The sequence below is a fragment of the Netta rufina genome, assembly GCF_964035555.1.
Source record: "Netta rufina genome assembly, chromosome: 2".
NCBI classification, from domain to species: Eukaryota; Metazoa; Chordata; class Aves; order Anseriformes; family Anatidae; genus Netta; species Netta rufina.
The window spans coordinates 24,746,871-24,770,163 of NC_140124.1; the positions used below are offsets into that span (position 1 = coordinate 24,746,871).

Below are 23,293 nucleotides of genomic sequence, written 5' to 3' on the forward strand. Positions count from 1 at the left end.
AGTAAGTATGGTGTTAATGACATAGTGGAATTGAAAAGAAATTACTACTTTGTAGTAATGCAATAAGGATTTTCAGTTTCAAAACCCACTGAAGCAAGAGTTGAGCACGAGTAAGAAGCAATAGCTTAGTTAGATGAGAAGATCAGTGGTATTAACTGCTATAGACTTGTAGTGTATCAAGGCTACGACTTCATCTGCACCAGGATGTAAGAATAAGCATACAAGTAATATATTATCCAGGTTATTTGCTGGCACCAAACACTGGAACTACAAATAGTAAGTGGCAGTAACAAGTATAGCATTCACAAGGATAATCATATGGTCAATATTATGTGTTCTTACCAATACTGACAGAGCATTACACACATAAATTAATTAAATAAACCGTAACATGTAGTGACTCATGGGAAGCATCTCTAGTTCTCTTCCCTTCCTGGAAGAAAGCTTCCTTCCCCTGCTGTTTACCTCCTTATCAGCCGAGAAAGACACCTCTTAAACAACCTGATTGTAGGAAAGCAGAGGTGAATAATTCAGGATGTAACATTAGACAGCTTCCAAACATCAGAGATTTTTCTGAAGTCTTCAAGAACAAAAGATGGGGTTAGGAAGATACAGTTGCAAAATGCAACTTGATATTCCTCTGAATAATTAACAGTGGCAAAAGACAAAGATAAAATTATACTGGTTTGTCTTAGTATTTTTCTTTTATGGCTACAATTGTTCTGGAAGTATTAGAGTAGTTGTCTACCAATAAACATCTGAAGTATCACCCTTCTCTAAGCCGTCCAACAGCCGGTAGAGAATAGCTTTACAGAATGTTTTCAAAATATTTCCTGCATTAGATATTATAGTTTATTCAAACAGGATGTAATTGTTATAAGGAAATAAACAGGGAAATCATAATTATTATTTTTTTTGTAATCATATATTCATAAAAAGCAATACTAAAAAATTTGTGATAAACAACTGGACATAACGTAACAAATGCTCTCTCAAAAATTTAATATTAATCTGCAGGAAGACAATTTTTCTTCAAAATAAAATGTGAAATAATTTTGCAGCCTGTAAACTGAAAATAAATTTTTCTTCAATTGCTGCATTAATAAATCCATATGAATATAAATAATCTGATGTAATCATTTAAATATCAGGCTCACATTTGTCATTTCCATTTACAATTTAGTAATTACAAGCACATTAAAAGTAACTAAGCTAGAGTCATTTTTTGTCCCGGTCTGTATGTTAAGCCAACTTGTCCTTTCTTCTTCTTGGGATTCTGAAAGTTCTCGTACCTTGAAACAGAAAAAGATAGTAGCATATTAGTCTGATATTATTTTGTTTGCATATGCCTCTTCAGATGCACATTGATGCAAAACAGCACTAAAGATGTTTATTTATATTTTCACTGGTATGACAAACACACATCTCAGATCTACAAGACTAGAATTTTCAACCACTAATCTGACTTGGAAAGCTTTCTCCTCTGCTTTTATTTTTATTTTTGGGGGGATATGAGGGTGTAGGACTCACAGGGGTGGGGAACATAAGTGGACTGGATCCTAGGGAGCATCCCTCATTTTCCTTCTTTCCTTCTCTCTTTCTCATGCTGTAAGATCTGCTTATCTATGTATCAGCTGAGGTAGAATGTGCCTTAATTTCCACATTCATCATAGAACATCCTGATGCCACCTTCCAACTTATTCACTCTACTCATTTTCTAGTCTCAGATGATACATTTTCATTCTCACTATATCTACTCCTCTGCAGATTATTAATTTTTCTTTGGGAACACACGTGCCTAGGACTCAAAACCAAAATACCTCTTCCTGAATACTGTAGCTAACAGAGGCCACAACTGAGTCAAGTGCCAGAAATTTGAAAATATGCTGGACTCTTACTTGATGGGACCTGGCTTTAAGTCTTACAAAATCAGAATCTTCTTGTACTGGTATAGCTCTTAACATAATACAGGATTTTTCTGGTCTGTGATTAGAATTTCTAGGTCCTACATTAATGAAAACAAACAAAAATACAGTGCACTGGTAAAAGAATTTCCCCTTCCCAATGTGTAACTTCTGGATTTCTGAAAAAATGCTGTCAGAAACCACTCAACTCTTCTGCCATTCCCCAGATTAAATAACTATTGTGTTTCTGATGAATAAGAAATATGAGAACACCAAATCTCCACTGAATTCACAATTAAAAAAATAAATTCACACACACACAAAATACTTACAGTTCAGTAAAGTTCTTCCAGTCATCTTGGCTAATGGATGGTCTTATACCCTCAAGTGCGGTCATCAGATGGGACTGAGTAATAATCAAAGTGTTCTTGGCAAGCATGGACTGATTAAAGGTGCCATCCTCCTTGAAAACAGAGCCAGGAGTAAACAAGGAGAAATTACCAAAGATCAAATACCTAATGCCATGAATATCAGTAACTCTGGAACCACCTCAATACATATTATAGATAAAATCACTGATTTCCCCCCTATATTAATAACACAAATCTGGCTTGTTTTCCTCAAGCATTTACCTTTGCTATTTTTGTTACATTATATTTACTACTATTGCAGAAACTAATTATCAGAATACCAAGAAACATTGGGAAAAAGTGTGTTAAGCTTAAATAATAAACAAAACTGCCATACTCCATTCTTGCTTCTGTAATTGGCTTTGATAGCATTGATTTCTGTCCTCAGGTGCTCTGTTTGCTGCTCTTGATTATTTTCCAGGGAGTCATCTTGAGAGGTTGTTCTAAGCATTGACAGCTGTGATGATGCTGCGTCTCTCTGAGACATGCTGGTAAAATCGTGACTTATGGAGTTTGGTCCAGACAAACACAAAGAGCTCTAAATTGATCACAGGGAGAAACATATTAACTCATTACGGACTTAAAAGAGCAACTCAGCCATTAAGATTTAGCTCATTTTCCAGCCAGTTTAATTCAGTATAAGCTTGCTTCCACCAGCAAAAACTTTATCTTAAAAACGCATCACACGCAACTTTTTGCACAGAAAGTTTCAGGTTAATTTGCCAAGATATTTTGGGAAAATAAACTGCTTCATCTTTGGAAAACATCCATATAATTTTGCAATGGCCTATGTCAAAAAGAATCAAGGTCTACTAAACCCATTGTTTTATTTATGTATGAAAATCAGTGGTTCTGAAATCTGGGAGAGTTTATGCAGTTAGCTTTGGAATGGCTCATAATTTAAATATTTATCACCTCCAAATTTTCTGTGCACTGGATAAAACATGCAACTTTCAAGTTCAACAGTTTTAAGAGACTGAAGTCATTGTAGCCCCACTGAAGAATTTCCACAGTTAAAGGAAAATGTGAGTCTCTAAAGATACACTACTGGAACACTGTCATCTATACGGCAAGGCAACAAATACAAAAGCACCTCACAAGACTTAGCAGTCAGTAATTACTTCTCCAGTGTCAAAAGTAGCTACTTTTGGCTTTAGGAATCAATGCCATACAGTTTTGAAACCAAGATTCTAACACCTTTGATAACTACCTGTAATTACATTTCTACAACAGATTCTCAAAATGAATGGATCACATGCAAACTCTGAAATCATTTCTTCAATATAAGGAGCTTGGAGAGAGTGTATTCGGTTTTGCTTACCTGGCAGTCAAGTGAGACCAACTAGCCTTCTGCCCCTAAGCAGCACCCTACCTCCAAGCTAGCCACAGAATGTGCTGGTTTGTCCACTGCAGTAAGAGTTCCATTCTTAAGAGCAACAATGGAAGCTAAGATTTTCTCCTGTTATTTATGCAATCTTGTGGTCAGATTATTCCATTAATAAATGGTCTACCAGAAACTGAAAAAGTTGTTGATTTTTATGAATATGAGAGCTAGATGGTGATCTTTTAGTGATAAAACTTTTTTTTTATTTTTTCAGTTAAAGAAAAAGAAAAACAAACAACTGTTTTGGTAATAAACTTTGGAAGGTAACAAGCCCTTAGATCATACAGTAAGACCTAGTATGAATCAGTTTGCCTGATTATAAAGCATTAAGTGGTATTTTGGGGTTTCGATTCAAGAGTGCTCAAAAGTTGTAGAGAAGTCCATATTGTATTTTGTCAGATGGCATCCATCTTGGTTTCCACTCTGGACCACAAGGTGTTGGATGAAGACAGTTTCAAGGACAAAGCAGACATAACTGTGTTTATAAAACCCTACCATTTGCCTGGTTCAGTTTTTCTGCTTCATAACTGATAATATTTAGAGAATTCAAAATATTGAGAAAGTAATTTACCAGTTCTGAAGGAGTTCCATTTCCTAGTTCTGACTCATAAGAGCTTCCAAAATAAAGACGATACATGTTGGACCTTGGATCTTCAGGAAGCAACTCGGACATGTCTAAAGAAATTAGAGATTGCTCTAGCACTGCTTCTCCGTCTACTGCTGAGTCATCTGAGCCACTGCTGTGGTTCAGAAAAACCATGGAAGACAGGCTGAAGTCACTATCAGAACTAGAACCAAAATCCTGTGACAAAAAAAAACCACAGAAGTGTTAACTCACAACTAATTGCAAGCTGAAATACATTAAAATATTTAATGTATAGTCCAAATGAAAGTATTGATTTGCACTTATTTCTAGCAATCCATCCTTCTCTGGGAGTACAATTCCAAATGTTTTGCTAAGAAAATCCAATGCCTTTAAGCAGAACTTTCCATCTTTGTGGCAGAACAGTATGTAGAGGAAATAATCTTAAGGTTTTATTTATTTGCTATGATCTGTCTCACCCACTCAGTAAGAGCAAGTGCTAGGAAATTTCTGGCTTGACCCTCCAAGCAACTTATTATCTTGTGCAAAGTGGTCTGGGAGACTGCGGTGAGTCTAGTTTTACAGTGCCTAATTGCTCTACTCACTCATCTTCAGTCACGGTCAACACATTTTAAATGTTGATACAGAAATTGCAATTGATGCTGTACACTGGTGTCTGCAAAACTCTTTGATTGTGCACCCCTATCAATAAAAAATGTCTAAGCACCTCACCCAATATATGCATGTTTATTTGTACATTATACACATGTACTGTTTAAGTTCTAATATTTTTTCCCCTACACGTCAATGCATTTTCTTGCACATGCCACTCTGGAGACTATTACTTTAGACAACAGCCTCCTCATAATGATCATCATCAGGTATGCCTACAACTACTTAGGTCAGCAGCACAGTGTTTAGAAATAGCCATACGAAGGAACAGCAAAACTGAGAGCAGTGTAAGGACTCTCTGCCTGGGGGTGGCTGTCCTACTTTTACTGTTCTATCCTCATCTCTTAATTTCAGATTCTCCTCATGATGATGCTACAGTGAAGGGATTGTTATGAAAGGTATGCTGGAGATCCCTCCAAACACTAACAGTTGGATACTCAGAGCCCCATCGCCTGGTAAATCTGATGCTAAAAGAGCCTGAGAGTTCTCCTTGCTTTCATGACCCTGACCCAACGCTTTCCTTTGATTTTCAAGTAGGGGAAGCCATGCCTGCCCCTTCCCAGCCAGAACCACAAGACAGGAACTAAAAATGTGAGGGCAGGTGGCTGAGTGGAAGCTAAAAGAGGAAAGAGGCCTGTCAGTCACATGAGGGATAAAAACTAAGGGTGGAATCCTGTACCTCGGAAACATGGGTGTTAGCTGGTGCCTGGAATGCAAGACAGAGGAAGCCCCTTCATCACTACCCTCTCGCTACTTCTCCCCTAACCTCAGATCACACTCAATTTGTCGGAACAGATTTTCCTAAAATAAATTTTAATATTAAACACTTGTCATAAAATCAGCAAATCTTGTCTTTAAAAAGCATTTAAACTAATTTGTTACATTATTCTCACATGATACTGTAAACATTAAGATTTTAATCCTTTGTACAGGGATACAAGAAAACTAAATATTATTAAAAAAAATTGCTGAAAAATGAAGGATAAAAATTAACTCTTTCAAACATATCAACATCAAAATAAAAAGAGACATTTTTATATCAGTATTATTTACCTGTGTTAAACCTGAGCCTAAACTATTATGTATTGCCTCTAACTGGGCATTGTATAATAAAGCTTTTAGGTCAGCTCCTGTGAACTGATCTGTTTTTGCTGCCAAATACTCAAAGTCCACATCGCTTGCCAAGGAGAGAGAATGACTGAGAGCTTTTAAGATTTCACAGCGTGAACTCTGTAAGAAGGGAGGAAAAAAAAATACTGTCAGTAAAGCAACCTGATATTTTCCTTCTCCTGACTTCTAAATAGTGCTTCGGCCCTGTTACAAACACATTCCCATCTATGAAAGGAATTACCTTTTTTTAAAGATAATACTACCCTAATGATAACACATATTGGACATACTGTGTAGTAAACAATCTTTAAAATATAGGCATAAATTTTGTTACATTTCCCTGACAAGTCTAAGAGAAACTGCACCAAACATACAGTGTGTAGAGAAATACACTCTCTAAATACCCAACTAGTACTACCCATCTAGGATCTTAGTGTGAAGGAACATCATCTTCATGTACCTTTATAGAATGAAATGATGTGGAATTTGTTAAACTTTCCAACTAATCTGAAAATGAACAGCACTAATTTTTAAGATAAGATGGGGAATCAAAGATACACGTCATAAAGCCTTAAAGGCCTGATCCAAAACCCTCTATAATCAGTGAGAATCATTCCCTTCCTGGCCAGTGACGTATCTGTCTTCAAAAAGAACTTGAACATTCAAATTAACTGTGGGTAAAGAATGGTAGAATTGTCTGGATTCAGAACAAAACTGCTCTGAAAACTTCAGATAATCAAGGGTTGGGTTGTGAATGCCTGTGGTTCATCACTTCAAGCAAACAGCAGATCCATTGGATTTGTAATTCATAGGAAGATGCAGAAGATGATAAACACTCCCCTACTGCCAATTACTTTCTGCAGACTAGTTTCCTGTTAAAAATATTTTTTAATTATTATTTTTTTGAATCAGTTACATCTGCTGGAATACGATTTGATCCTTAAGACAGTGGTAAACAGTCTTTTCCCAGTTTTATACTAACACACTGGCACTAAAAAGCAATGAATTTGTATATATAACTTGAGCTGTGCAAGCAACTCTACTTAGGCCAGATAGGAAATGCCACAAATAAAGAGTAAAGAAAAGCAGAATAAAGACCAGTAGTTTGATTTTTTCCCCTGCCTCTCATGTAAAACATTTTGTTTTCTCACCTGATCAGGAGGTGGACAGTACAGGCATTTATCCAGTCGACCTGGCCTTAACAAAGCAGGGTCAATCAAATCTGGGCGACTAGTAGCAGCTAGGACATAAACTCCTTTAGGAAAGTGTAGAAAAAATATCATTAACACCTGCTAAACGTATGTGTAAGGGTCACAGAGATGAATTACTACCTTGTAGGCCTTCCACACCATCTAACTGAGTCAACAGTTGGTTAACCACCCGGTCTGTAACTCCAGTGTTGTCATGACCTCGGCGAGGAGCAATAGAATCAAACTCGTCGAAGAAAACAATGCAAGGCTTGGCTGCCTGAGCTCTTAAAAACAAACAAAAAAAAAAGCCAGTTAAATGTAACCAGAGAACAGAAAACCTGTTTCCCACAGAAGTTAGAGAATCGGATTTCGATGCAATTGTGGCTCATTTTTATGACATACCTTGTACTCACTTTTTCCTTTCTTAAGTACTCAACTGTGTTAATGAAAGCTCATGAAAGCTTTAACCCAGTCACTTCAGATGACATTTTGGTTTATACATATCTGCCTCTACATCGTAAACTACCCAAGAAGCAAAGGACATGAAGGATATAGTTTTTTTCCTTCCCTTCTTCATTTTTACATTAGTAAGCAGTGAGGCTTAATAAGGACAGATTTGTAAAAACAAAATCACTGGCACCGAGGACCTCAATACCAAGTCAAGTCTGATTCTGTTTACTGAATGTTCATTTCTAGCTGGAGTACACTAGTCTGTGTCCTGGACATATCTGAAAGGAATTCAGCACCTATTTTCCACAACAAATCTGTGATGTGAACTAAAGCACTCAAAGTGTAGAAAAATGGGAAATCGGCTTCAAAAGTGCACCCTTGATCTGTTCATAAAAAAAGTTCTTAAAAATGGTCTTGGCAAACTCAACATGACCATCCTGTTTGACACAATTGTTTATTTCTGATACTTTTGTGATTTGACACCATAACTCTCCAAGAATAAAATTATTTCATGGAGCTTCAACCAATAAAATCTATTGATAATATCACAAATCTTTACAAAGCCAACCTGTTAAAAATATCTCGAACTGCTTGCTCACTTGCTCCAATGTATTTGCTGAGTAGCTCTGGTCCCTAAAAAAAACCAGAAAAGAATATTCATGATATGTTTCTTCGTTTTAATGTGTAATTCAACATCAGCATAAGTTTAATATATTGGAGTGAATTTTATTTTAACGAAGAGAATGGCAGCACTCCAAGTTGTTCTTAAGCAGTTATTTCAATCTTTCTACTATAACAAAACACGTTAGAATATCACAAGGTAACCATTTACACTGCATTTAGAAAATAATTAAAATGAATTGCCAAACTTCATTGTCGAGTGGAATCCAGGATCTTTTTATTAAAAAAAAAATGTAAATAAATTAAGAATATCTAGTTTAATTTTATTATTCTTCCTAAAGAAAAATTATACCAAGAAAATCTCAGTCATAGAACTGTGAGGCTCCAGAAAGTCAGACAGATGCTTGGATATCCAGAGACATTCAGTATTTTAAAGAAGCTTCTTATTTTGCCTTCACAACCACATACTCATAATTATGTTGAGCTACTTCATTCAGTTAATAAAATTAATCAATCTTAAAAATCTTGTTACCTTGACGCTTATGAAATTCATTCCACTCTCTCGAGCAACTGCTCCTGCTAACAGTGTTTTTCCTGTTCCAGGTGCTCCATATAGCAAGACTCCTGATCTCTGTCGTATGGGCAGGTTTGCAAATAATTCAGGATACTGGAAAAGAATGTCAACAAGACACGTTCTAAAATAAGCAATTATTCTGTAGCATACTGAAATCTCATGAATGTGGATTTTTGTTCAAAAATAATTTTAATTTCTTTTATCCACTTTACTATCAAAATAGCTCATTTTGTCTGTTGGTAGTTTACATGGGGCTGAAGTGGGTTCCTAGGTTTCTTAATTACAAGTAGTGACATCTTCTACCAAGAAGAAACAGGACGTAATAGGGATTTATCAGTTTTAAAACATCCATACTAGCACTTTAAAATTCCTGTTTTGATCACTGACTGATATGATCAAATTATATAAAGTATACGACAAAAAGATTCTGTCCAGTGTAAGAAAAAATGTTCAGTCATTTCTCTGAAGACAGAAATGAATGGCTCATCACAGTGTCGGAAACTTTAAGCAAGGCAGAAAAGCCAAATTAAAAGGGAAAATTGATGGACTGCCATTCACCCAGGACAGCACTCCTCTAGCAAAAGCATTGAAGAAGACAGTTGGAAATGTTATTTTCAGAGAACCTTATCACAAGTCCCTGTAAAGAAGTGTGTAACAAAAGAAGATGCTAGGAATATGTCAGGCAGGGGACGTAATACTGCAAGACTCCAGAACATGTGGAGAAAAGCACAAGCCATTGCCTATTGTATTTGGGAGAGGGAAGGGGAAGGTGAGAGTTTTCCAGTAACTGAAGACAGCTGAAGAGTGGGAAGCTACAAAAGTAGCTTAAAATCATACCTGCCTTCTTTCTGTCAAATACTGCATTGTACCTTAAAAATAATTCTTATTCTACTAACAGTATGTATAAAATTCAAGTAACTGAGTAACTGATTTAAAAGAACTGCATACCTTTGCAGGTAACATGATGGTATCCACAAGTATTTGCTTCACATCTTTTAAGCCGCCAATCCTGTCCCAGCCAATGTCTTTAGGCTTATGAAGGTTGACATTTCTCAGAGCTAATGGAGTAAAATCTTTTAAGGCTTTCTGAAAATCCACAGTTGAGAGATTCACTTCTGCTTTACAGAAAAATGAAAAAAAAATCCTCACTATAAGTAAAAAATAAATACATTTTAAACATGAAACAAAATCTGGTGTTTTATCTGGGTGTTATTCAAAGGTTCTGGATAACAGAAGTTAGACTACGAAATCTAGATTTTGTGAACATACCATCATTTTGAAATGCACTCGGGTTAGAAATACAGGCATGAATGGCACGGTCAACCAACACAGTAAAATCTCTAGCAACAAAGCCTTCTGTTTCCTTCGCAATATATTGGAGGTCAAGATCAGAGAACTTCTTGATATCAGAATTCAGTTTATTTTTTATTATGGAACACAGCATTTCACATCTTTGCTTCTGAAAAATAGAATTGTACAACAAGTGCATATTCAGTTTCCTGTTTATGTGGATTTCAGATGTTCAGAAAGCAATTACATATGAGTTACTAAAATTTCCTTCACCATTTTAGATATCACCAAATCTTCAAATAACAAAATCTGAACAGGCATGAATACGAACAAAAGTCAATTCTTCAGCTGAACTTCAATAAAATCACCAGTTGTATGACTTCAAATGTTTACCCTGGCAGTTATCTTAAATCTAACAACAATAATGAAACAACACCCTGTCCCCTCAGATTCTACTGTTTTCCTACACCCATTGTTTCTGTTTCACAGGAAAACAACAATCTTTCCCTTTGTGCTGATACATGCAGAATATATTGAAAGTGAAAACTATTGCATTAAATAAAATACATCTGATAATTTGGTATCTTTTAAGATCTTGACTTTTCCACTGACACATCATCATTATTCATGTACTAGTAAAAAAAGCAGACTTGCAAGAAGTGGGAGAAACCTACGTTGTATATAATGCAGAAATGCTTCCTCAATAGCTTTTATTTGCTTGTCTGAGAGAGAAGACAAGCAGGCAGGAACTACTTCCTGCCTGTGTGCTTCCTGCCTTATGTGCTAAATACCAATGAGTTGCCATGACTATTTCATGTCATTAGGATATATGTGCACAGGTAAAATAGTCTACTTTCTCCTGCAATTATGTTATACTGTTTATTCTTTCCTTTTCACTGTTCCAAAAAAGACTACATTTAAAAGTAAAGGGATGTAATTAATGTTGAAAAATAACCCCAAACCTTCCCATAAAAGTAATATTTAGTTTTAATAACATTTTAACATTTAATTCAATTAATTAACATTTAGGGATATACTTACTCCTCTGAGCAGTGAAAAAACACACACTTCAGTTTAGTCTCATTTACCTAACTGTACTGATTCACGTGTTTTTCAAAGCTGTTCCTCTAAAATGCCTTTACAGGTAAGAAGGGGACATACATTTAGAGGGAGCAAATTAACCAAAATAATAAATACCTGAATTTACCTGATCTGGAGACTGGATACATTGGAAGCACTGAAATATATGTGTGCCTTGAGCTGAAACCAGGGAAGGATGTAGGGCATGTTCAGACTGACTTGTAGCAATGAATGCAATCAAACTCCCCATGGAAATAACTTCTTTTATCAGATCTTTCAAAACTAAACAGATAACATATTGCTCGATGAATTGCAAAATAACAGAAAGATTCTGTATTTGGTAATACACATTTCTACTGTAGTAGCATTAACACATACAAAACGTAACAAATAAATATTTACTTTATCCCCATATATAAAGGCCTTTCTTTAATAATAACAATAAAAAAAAAAAAACAAAAACAAAAACAACAAAAACTAAAATAACAACAACAAAACAGCTGGACAATGTAATTTTTTTCTAGGACTGTACTTTCCATTACTAAAATGTCATTGGAAGTGCAATTTAAAAACTGTATTTGCAAAGTAACTGATGATATCTACCACAGGAAATTAAACATGATTTTTCTGTGCTATGAACTCTGCTCTACAAACATACCTCATGGTCCAGAGGCAATAATGATACAGACAAGTGTCTAGTTAGGACAGTACAATTCAGGTGTCAGAAGTTCTAAGCTGCATTATGTTTTTATCCAGACACAGGTAATACAGTCTTACCATACGCAAGTCTATTGCTTTGAATCGTTTCAGGGGTGTTCTCATGCTCTGGTGTGGAAGGTACTCCAACAATGTGATCAAGATCATCCATTAAAAGGATGGATGGTTGTCTCCACGATGCTTCTAAAAAAGCTTCTTCCACATTTTTCCTTATGCTTCCTAATCTTTTTCCTAAAACAGAAATACAGTTTTTATGACAAAACATACCAGGGGAAAAAAAAAACAGATTGACTTACAGCTTGCTCAGGTAATACTTCAATGGTTTGGGTTCAGCTAACTTAACTGCACTCCTACAAATCAGATATCTAGTTTAAGCCAGAGTCTGCAGAGTCTGCTAACAAACATTAGAGTAGTACACGTGCCAGCTTAAATCTGGCTTCAGCTGCTTGTTTGTTTAATTCTTCTTTGGTGCTCATGTCATTCTTCCACTGAGTAACACAGGAATTCCTTAACATTTAGGATGTTTAACATAACATCTGTTCCAGCTAGCACAGCTGAAAAAACACACAGTTCAACTTGCAACTTCTTCCTCTGTTACAACAATTAGAAATAAACAAGGAATCACTGTTTGAATTTGGTGGTGGTAGAAGGAACAGAAACCGGTAAGTGCAAAATAAGCTTAAGGCAGTTACGCTTTCATTAGACTGTTTAATTTAAAGAATCTCATAGTGGGGAATCACATTTCCTTCCAAAATGAAAGATAAGACAGACTAAATATGGTAACTTCATAATTATGGTTCTTCATCATGCAGCACATTTGAGAATGAAACACTTATTATCATACCTCTTAAAGCTTTGCAATCAATTACTTCTACATGAGCATCCAGTCTATCAAATGCTTCTTTGCAGATGGCCTTTGCTAGTGTTGACTTCCCACTTCCCTGCAAAAATAAATGTGAGCCAACATAAAGTTACACAACTATTTCCTTCTATTTTTCCGGAGTTTTTATCAAAGCATACACAAGTTAAGCCGGGAAGGCTAGGCACACCTTAGATTTAATCCTCACCAGAAGTATATAGCTATTCTGTCTCTGCATCGCTTGGTAGAGACCAAAGCCATGGACTGAAACAAGTATGAGCCAAATTTAGGGTGGATGTCTCCACTACAGACAGCATTCTGATTCCACCAAGTTCAACGTTAAGGCATCTATTGTTATGGGGTATGATGTGAAATGGATCACTGAAAGAGGCAACAGGAAACTTAAAAATATCAACTACACTGTCATTTTATGTTTATAAGAGAAAACACTGTATTCTTACCTTCATTCATATTTAAGAGACAGAAAGTGTCTATTATACCATAAACACAAAGCATATTAATGACCTATGGGAACAGACTGGAATTGCATTGCTAGCAATATTTAAAGTTTTACTTTATTATGTTATATTATATATACTTTTATATTTCATGAATGTATTTCTCTCTCTATATATAATTTTTATTATGTTAACTCTCTTCAGCTGACTGCTCATTTTTCGGCTTATTCTTTAATTATTTCTGTTTGTGTGGTACCAAAGAAACCTAATGAAAAGTTTTGTAACTGTGGAAAACTTTCTGGGAGGGTTTGCAAGTAGAGAGTAGTAAAGTGCATACCTTCCCTCCTGTGATTAGTACCCCTCCACTTCGCAGTCCCACAGCAATACCAGCCAATTTTTGAGATAAAGGACGACCCAAAAGGCTGTGGCTTATGTGTTCAAAGGAAGATGCTCCTAATTTGTCCACTCCCCTGCATGGCAAAGAAAAAATTAAATGTCCTAGGGTAGCATCAGTGCACATGATGTAAATATTAATAACTAGCAGTACAGTGAAGTTACAACATTGGCAATGTGAAGCACTTCACATTTTCAACAAAAAGATGAAGAGAATTTAGTGTGAAGATTTTTTTTTAAATTCTTTTTACGTAAGTACTTTTATTTTGGAGGGGCAACACAGAGGGCACAAACAGACATTGCAGAACATCCCTGTTGTGCAACTGTTACCTGCTCATCCTATGCCACCCCAGCAGCAGGTAGGTCTCAGACAACAGAGCTGACATCAGCTTCTGGGGCTTTGTCTATTTGAGTGTCTGAGTAACAATTTATCAAGGAATGTAACAAAATAGTAAAACATGGAGCACACCTGAGGCAAAGAACTCCACTTTCTCAGAAATAAAGGAGTACGTAGCTCATTGGAAGAGATCTTTGCCCTTCACCTGTCCTAAATCTTTGTGACTTTTGACACACCTTTCAGGTATGCACCTTTCAGGTCCACAAACAGCAAGGCTCTAAGTTTTGTATTTCAACTTTAACCAAAATGTTGCACCATGAAAAATGAAATGAACAAATGAAGCCTGGTTTCTAATATCCCTACCCTACCACACTGTATCCCTGCCACACCGGCCCCTTTTTGCCAGCCCTCCGTTGCCTGTTACAATGCCAATAGCATATTACTGCAATACTCCAAGTCTCTCATGTCCCCTCTGCTCCGTTCCTACTTCACTTACTACACAGTACCACTGTCTTCCCTTGTACTAATTACAACAGCTTTACACATCACTTAGTTACTAGCTGTGAAAGAGCCAGTGTGTCCTAGGGCTAGTCCCAAACTGTACCTAAACCCCCAAGCAGGTTAACCAACTAGATGTTGAGCTTACATTACACTTTTTACCAGTGGAGCTACTGCTTTGAATTCTTCTCCACAGCTGTCAATTCGGATAAAACTTGTAGGAACTAAATTCTTTGAGACCCATACCCATTTCTAAACTCTGGTTAAACATGTAAATAGGTTTAAGTTACTGTGGGAAGCAGATTGACAGATAGACTGCAACATGTTAAGTCTGGCTGCCTTTGGAAACCCCAGATTAAAAAGTAATCACCAACAACTCCAGTATTCCTTAATGCTACACAGAGGCCTATTTCATACCACTTAGAAGCACACCAAGAGCCACTGAACTATCTATTTCTTCTCTTCTGAAACTTACAGGGTTCTGAGACTTCCCATCCAATTGCCAGACATGGTGACCTATTCAGCACATAAGTTTAAGTCACACCAAGTTTCCATTCACTTCAGTAAGACTGCTCAGAGGACAAAATTAAACATCTATACAAACAAGAATATGGGCTGAGCCTGACACAAGCCAAAATACCAAAAGATGCAGTGGTGTTTTTTTAAGATCTGGTTTACTTTTCCAAAAAAAAAAAAAAAGTGCATTTTCACCAATATTCTTTTTTCTTTAATTCCCATTCAATCACACATTTTCTACTATGGAAACATCTCACCCTAAATGGTCTAGTTTGTGGTATGGAAGGCTCCTGTCTGTATCGCGCATAGGCGGCTGGCTGTCATCATCAGCTGTTCTAGTCAGAGGATGTAAAAGAACCTACAATAAAGGAAAATGTTAATGCTTTACACAGAAGGATATACAACTGACTAGCCTTTTTTGGATTCTGTGTAATTTTGCCTGAAAGAAAGATGCATTGGTGAAATGGCATACATGTAACTATTTCCACAATACAGTTCAGTGTTTACAATGATGTAACAAGCTGCAATTAGATGTTAGGCTAAGTGCACTTTATCCCAGACTGTGCAGCTCATCATCATACAGCTGCAACTTTGATTCTTCTGCTGTACCTTCCTTGTTATGCTGGCACAAGCAGTTGTGAGGCAAGACAGTAAAATCATACAAGGAAATTGATCTAGGTGAAAAGCAGCCTGGCAAAACACTTGGCTTTTTATTTTTATTTCTATTAATAATCCAAACATATTTTTCAACCTGTTTATTCAGGTACCCAGTATGAGAAGCTGAACTGGCAAACAGGGCTAATAGAGAAGTTCACAGATAGGCACAGGCTGGAAGATGCTTAAACCTCACAGTGCTATTAAGAAATATACATCGTCCTTTCATCTTAATACTAGTCACCAGTATGATTTGTAGAAGTCTTCTACTTCTCTACTACCAATATAAATAAAGCCCATTTTACTTTTGTTGAACAGGGATTCTAAGTTTTGCAGAAAAATTATATTCTGAACAGCCAAATGGGACCTTTAAGTCTCTGCTAAAATTTGTCAGTTTAAAAATGAAAAAAAAAAAATTCCCACAACTATACTCTTAATCCTGAAGTTATGGGCATTTGCTCAACCAGAATTTCCAGTGGAAACAGTCATCCTAATATTAAGTAAATATTTCATTTTCTGAGCAAGTCTAAAATGTCTCACCAATGCCTCAGGCTAAAAAGTAACATGTAAAAAATGCAGATACAATTTAGAACAGACTGACATTTATTTAAAAAGGGAAAACAACATATGATACATATAATTTATTTGTAACCAAATGTAACAATTTAAATTACTTGGTACCTGATACTATGTGATATTTACTTGTATGTTAGTCTTTTGCAGCAAACTGGGACTCAGCATAAAAACATTCTCAGACTTATTTTCTTCCATGTGAGTAGGATGCACTACACTAAGGGCAAACTCCTCCATTCCTGTAAAAACAAGGAACAGCTACTAAAATTCCAAACAAATTTAGCTTTTATCCCTCACAAGAGAAAACAAAACATTAATATATTTTGAAATACTACAGTACAATCCAAAATGAAAGAAAAGGATAATTGTTATTAAAGTGTAATTAATGCTTACAGTTTAAAGAGATAACTGTTACATTAAATGGTGTATATACAGAGATTAAAGGCATTGCCCAAGCAAAATCCATAATTGATGGTTAAGACAGCTAAAGCTGGAGACAGTATTAACCTTACCTTCTTTAACATGCAGGTGTATACAGTCTGTGTTAGGCATTATCCAGGGAAGATCGTCAGTAGCAGAATCCTGTAGCCAAGAACTAAAAGCATATTTAACATCATCTTCGTGTATATCCTTATGCTACATAAGAATACGTAGAGAAAAAGAGAAATACAACAAAACAAGATGTTAGTAAGTAAGACTATTTGTTTTTCTTATGGTAGTAGAGATATGGAAGAAGAACATGAACAGTTTTATTTATTTGGAAAATAACATTTTGCCAACAACCACCATGTCTATGACCTGCTCTACAGAAAGTACCTGCCTAGCCCCTGTTAGAGCAACAGCTGACTCTTCAGCCACCTTGAAAGATTTTATCTTTGAAACACTGATGTGAGGCAAGGAGTTTTTAAGTCTCGTTTTACTTGTCTTGTATTGCAAGATCAAAAAGCACTACTCAGTTTCCAGGCTTGAAAGGGCACCTAAGCTATGCACCAATATTGACCTGTGACTTATCTTGGCTGCTCACTGCACCCCTCTCTTTCTTGTACACCCTGCTTCCTATACAGACAACCCTGGACTCATCTTGATGGGGACAGCAACAACAAATTCCAAAAAGCAACCAAAGAGACCACATGAGTGACCCTAGATCACCTAGGTAAATGGAATAGGAAAAGAAATTGAATATGAATCTCAACTGAGTTCCTAATCACAGAAGCGTAACTCCTATGGAGGGGAGGGCACTGTATTTAAAACATAAAAACACACACAAATACTTGGTGTGATTTTAGCAAATTACTGAAAGAATGCTTATTTTAATTCCAGCATATATCTTAAAAAAATGCAGTTCAACACTTCCTCTGTAGGTAGGAAACAAAAAATACTACCGCGAATGAAGAATAAACCATGCATAAGGTCTGCTATGATGGAAAATGCCATATTTGAGGTTTTGAGGAACAGCTAACATGGCAATCAGGCCAGTATCATGGAGAAACAAGCATATGGTACATTTTGAAGCATTTTTCATTCCAGAGCTACATCTGACAGAGCATGAAAATGGTGCTAAGTATGTTTCTACTGTCACAGATGCTCACTCAGTAGACACACAAGAGAGATTTAAATATGTAACCCTAGAAAAATAAATCTTTAGCATTAGGAAAATAATTAGCATTAGAAGGAGATCAAAATCTAAACAGCACATTAAAAATTATAATGATTTTACTGCAATTCTTTCTTAGGAAATCCACTAGCCACTGCAAGATTTGAACACCAAATGCATGTCTTCTCCCAGAAGAATTAAAAATGGGTATTTCCACTTTAAATTTATGATTCTTTGTTATTGTTTTCATAGGCTTAAATACACTTAAATTTGCTAGGTTGGAACTATGTACTGCAAATGCAAATTATTCTTGATTATTGTTATAACAAATAAAAACAAATGAACATTAAAACAAAACAAAACAACCTTGACAACAGCAATATTATTTTTTTTCCAGTATGTGAACAAATACATGACCAAGAATATCAACTCACTAAGTTCTGTCTGGGTTGCAGCCTAAGAGATACAGGAATTTTAGGAACAGATTCAACTGACTTAATTCGGACTGTTGAATGTATATCGATACGTAGCTTTTTTCTCAGAGCATCTGGAATCTAAAACATTTAAAATAAAAGCAAAAAAAAAAGGAATTATCAGACAATAGAACAGTTATAACATTGCATACGTGGTATGGTATCAGTATTCTTAAAGTGTTGCAAGAATGTTTTAGTAAAGGAAAAAAAAAAACAAACACAAAACCCTTTCATTTGCTGATTACAATTAATTGTACATGGGCAGGTAGGTATAAATAATCCATTGTACAGATCAGAGCTAAGCACATCTGCAGTACAGATAGAGAAACCCAATTTCTTTAAGTTGTACTAGTTTGTTTGCCATTTAAAAAGGAAAACTGCTTTTCAAATATTCTGTGTTACTTTAAACGTATTTCCAAATTGAAAACATCTCATAAATGTTTATTAAACTTGAAAGACTTAACAGTTGCTGGCATTTGGAAAATCGCTGTGTGTCTCAAAAGTTTTAGTGGTAAATACCACTGCAGGCTTTTGCTCTCAGTCTCAATGAAAATAAGCGAATGGTAAGGAGTGTAATATGCCAAAATAGTCAAACAGTTATTTGGAGTGCATTTGATCTGTTTTTCTTGATCCTGTATGTGCTTCCAGAAAAGAATATAAGCAGGCTGTAGTTCTGTCAGAACGAACCAAAATGTCAGTGTCTGCGCACTGGGACCGGGCTACCTTACAAAATATTGTATAAAGATTAACATAGTTTAAATTATATAAAAGCTAATTATTTGATAGTAATTTAGTATTTTAATAAAAGCTTTAACAGTATATAAAAGCATTTGTTAACCAATTTACCAATAGGGTACATGATCCCATTACTTTATAGTTTGATGACACACGAGGCCAAAGCATATTTTAAGGTGATACGAAATGGAAAAAAAAGAAACAAACAAAAACAACAACCCACCTCATTATGCATTACTAAATGTATGTAAATAAATACTTTCATGTTGTCATGAGTACTGTGGCTGCCAACAGAATTTGAAGAAAATACGCACCTCCAGGAACGCTCAAGAATTTTCCCTGTTTGGTGCAAGAATGCTAAGGATGCAGAAACTCTGAGTACATTGTGTATCTTAGAAGATAATGGTAACATAGCCCAGAATTAGTTGTCTTAGTAAAGCATAGGTCTAGAAGATATTATTTGATTCTAGTGTACTCTATTTGAGAGCTTAACACAAAGCCCATATCCCCAAACTATACACTAACTAGCCAGTTCCACAGTTACCCAGTAGAAGATACCCAATAAAAATCCCAAAAGGTAGCATGCTCAAACTGACCCAAACTCTTCCAACATGTAGGGTTTCCCCACTGTTGCCATACTCTATGACACTCTTTAGGTCTTCAAATCCGTTCCAAACGATCTGCACAACAGATCCCTCACTGGACGCTTGACTGCTATTAGAATTGGAATTATTTTTGTCTTGTGGACTAGTCAAATGTTTTTGTTTTTCAACTGGCAGATTTTGCTTTGCTTCTTGATGACGCTGTCTTGGGGAAAGCAGCTCATTAATTTTCCCATAAGATACTACGGCATTTGGCTCCAAATCAATAAAATCTAAATTCCATGGAAAAATATGAATGGCATTGTATTTCAGAAATGCATGAGTGGCTGATGCATTCTGTACGCTGGGAGGCTGGGACTGACATACTCTAAAAATGGAATCCATGTGAATTAAGTTCAGCAGCTTGTCTTTGAAGGTGCTCACTTCATCTTTATCACACAAAGTCTTTTGTTTCTGCTCAGGTGTACGAGAAAAAATGCTCCCTATGTAATTCCACATATCTGGGAGAACATTTGAGCCAAATGTCACATTTGCATCGGCCTTACTCTGTTCGGGGACTCCTGGATTTAGGTGAGGTTGGTTGGCTAAAGGCTCCTTTACTGTTTCTTCTTGCTCCATGTTATTTTTCACAAAGCTTTTGAGCAAGACGTCACTTTCCGTGAAAGGCATGCTGGTGATGTTCTCTTCAAGTTCACGTGTTTTGGGGCGTATCAGAAGTTCCGTGCACGGTTCTAATCTCCCATAGGGGGCTGCTGGCATAAGTGTACCTGAGTATGAACAGAACATATGAATGAATGCATCCACTCCTGCAGAACAGCTCTCTCAATGTATCGCATCAGCATTCAGTGCTGCTTACCAATTTTGATGTAAATGTGAGTGTGCTGTTCAACCCATATAGGAAAGATGGCTTTTGGAAATACTATTCGAATTTGGTCAAGAAGATGTCTTTCAAGAGAGGAAGCGTGCAGTTCCTGGGAAAATGTGATATAATTATAAATTAAACACTTAGTATATTTTGAACATTTGCAGATAAAAACTCTATGTCTCTTTCTAATACAACATTAGAAATACAAAGTACAATGAAAACATACCACATTTAGTATTTCCTTAGTGGCAGAAAAGAGTAGGGAATGACAAAAAAAAAAAATGCTGTCTACAGTGTCTGTTATATGTAAGAAAAAGACATAAACTGTAGGAAAGGTTTTATTACCAGAATTTCCCAATCATCTGCTGTGAGTGGTTCCACTTCTACTTGCTGACAGGAGGAGACATGGGAACAGGGTTCAAGGAATACCTGGCAAAAGTAACAGAAGTAATAATTTCCAGGCAACAGTTCTTAGGTTTCTGTTGCCAATTCTTTTTTCCTGTTGAAGACTATTAATTACTAAAACAAAAGTTACCTTGCCAATGAACTAGTAAATCTTACATTTCTGCAAATAGTAGCATCATTTCTAGACAGAATATGCTAAAAAATGTAAACAGGGTAAGACAATGCACTGCTTTTGAGCCACTGTTTTATTACGCTGAATAAAATTTACAACAGGAGAACTCGCATACATGAATATACCAAACAATAACACTGTGTTATTGTGTAATAGTCTTCTACTCATGTTTAACTTTCTCCTTATTAATATGAAAAATATTAACAGTCCCCTGACAAAAAGCTTTGCCTGCTTCCTGGGCATCTCTCCAGCTTCTCTCTGATAAAAGAATAAATCAGAGCAAGAAGTTCAACACACAAGAAATAGGACGCAAATTTATATATGCATTCAAAGAGAAAAGACACAAAGATACATGGTGAAAGGGAAAACAGGGATGAAAATAAGAGCCGATGAAAATTCAGGGATGACAATTCAGACAAGATATGCTATCAGTAAGTACTCAAAAATGACAGGAACTCCAGACAAAATATTCTTATAATTCCTAACTTGTTTAATTACTTTATGTTTTCCTACAATTAATGGCACTGCAAACAGTGGCTGCAAGTCTGTGAGGACCTATCCATTGACATATCCTACCTTAATGTATGTAATTGTTACCGATTTAACAAGCAAATCTTTTCAGCAGAGGTGTTTCTGGATGGTTATCTCTTCTTCTGATAAGATTTAAATGCAGTAACTGGCTAAATACATGTAAATAAGTTCATAGCTAATTTGTAACTTATTACATTTTCAGGTATCTTGCAAGATACTTATTATTAAAAAAAAAAAAAAGATTGCATTTCAAACCTGATCTCCATCTGCAATGCCAAGTTTCTCCGCTAAATGTCTGTTAATCTCTGCAGTGTTTTTAGTCTGGTGACCTCGATGCCTCATTTCCATCCAGCTCAGAAATATAGGCTGATGACCGCAGGATATTTTCACAGCCTGGCCCTATCAGTTTTAGAGACATAACATAAATTAATGCCATAACTGACTATGTACAGAATGAAGCTACAAGACTGTAAAGCAGTTAAACCCTTTCCCCCTCCCTATTGATAGAGAATTTGTAAGACATCCAGAAACCGCAGCAGGAGGGAAGCGAACGTGTGTGCTGGATTTCTTGCGACACGTACCTGCCCTTCCCTGACTCTCTTTTACTATGCCAAAGGGCAGGATTTTCCCAATCTTGGCAATTTTTCCCCTGTGCCATGTCTTTTTGGCCCTGGAGGGTGAGCGTGACCTTGCAGGGGATGTTGTACCAGAGCTGCTCCCACCCTCCCCACATTCGCCCTGGTTTTCTTTTCTTTAACGCTGTTCTTTGGGATTATTTTTTTTTTTCTCCAGACTGTCTGTCCTGCTGGCAAGCCCTTAATCCCTAACTTCTGCTCGTTGCATAACAGATGCACACAGCCATGTGTGCATTTCCATGTGTGAAAAGTCACTTACAGGGTAAGATCCCCTTCTGTCAGCTGGGACTCTGAGTGAGAAGAGCCCCAGGAAACATATATCGGAATACCCCCTAACGCCGAGAATTATGATTCTGCCTGGATTCACCATCCCGGTTCCCATGTGAATGCTGAGCAACGTGCCACAGGTGTAAGAACCACAGCACTGAGGGACACAAACGACACCACACAGCGCACGACAGCGCTCAAGAGGCAAACTCCAGTCACTTTATTAAACAGAACGCGCGGCCCACGATGCAGAGCCCTCGGATCGATGCCCCAGGCACCTCCCTAAGGCAGGGAAGCGGCTCCCAGTGCCCCCACAAGCCGCCACCCGCCCCGAGGCCGCCATGACGGCCGCAGGGCCCCGCCCCTGAGGCGCTGCCGCTACGGGGCCGCCCGGGCCCCGCGCAAGGGGCGTCTCGGAGGGGGGGGGTGGGCGGGGCTCCAGGTTGCCATGGCAACGGAGCAGCCGCCGCCCTGTCGCCATGGCGACCCCGCCGGCGGCGCGCGCGCGCGGGGGGGGGGGGGGGCGTTCTCCCAGAATCCTCCGCGCGTCGCCCTCGGCCCGGCCCGTACCTGCTGCAGGCGGAGGTGCGAGGCGAGCGCGGGCGGCAGGCGCAGGAAGCAGTCCCGGGTGCCGCTGAGGGCGAGCGTCACGGCGACGGCCCCGGCCGCCCCCCCGGCGGGGTTGCCGCTGCACCACATGGCGGCGGCCGGGCCGGGCCGGGCAGGGCCGGGCCTCGCCAC

The 23,293-nt window shown here is 37.3% G+C and overlaps 1 protein-coding gene across 3 annotated transcripts; it reads right to left on the bottom strand.

Moving 5' to 3' along the window:
- Positions 1-810: 810 nt before the first annotated feature.
- Positions 811-23,293, bottom strand: PEX1 (peroxisomal biogenesis factor 1). 3 transcript variants are annotated; one of them, XM_084307002.1, is made up of 24 exons: positions 23,123-23,293; positions 21,906-22,049; positions 20,888-20,971; positions 20,534-20,648; positions 19,672-20,444; positions 18,302-18,421; positions 16,786-16,909; positions 16,403-16,512; positions 15,304-15,404; positions 13,640-13,772; positions 12,830-12,926; positions 12,046-12,216; positions 11,396-11,550; positions 10,168-10,357; positions 9,847-10,013; positions 8,857-8,991; positions 8,272-8,336; positions 7,395-7,537; positions 7,215-7,318; positions 6,007-6,183; positions 4,270-4,500; positions 2,652-2,852; positions 2,237-2,367; positions 811-1,292 (listed from the first exon to the last, which is right to left on the bottom strand). In XM_084307002.1, the coding sequence occupies exons 1-24, from the start codon at positions 23,249-23,251 to the stop codon at positions 1,208-1,210; spliced, it is 3,885 nt and encodes a 1,294-aa protein (XP_084163128.1). In that variant the 5' UTR covers positions 23,252-23,293; the 3' UTR covers positions 811-1,207. The 3 variants fall into 3 exon arrangements, with proteins under 3 accessions (XP_084163128.1, XP_084163127.1, XP_084163129.1); XM_084307001.1 differs by having other exon boundaries at positions 9,847-10,016; XM_084307003.1 differs by lacking the exon at positions 21,906-22,049 and having other exon boundaries at positions 9,847-10,016.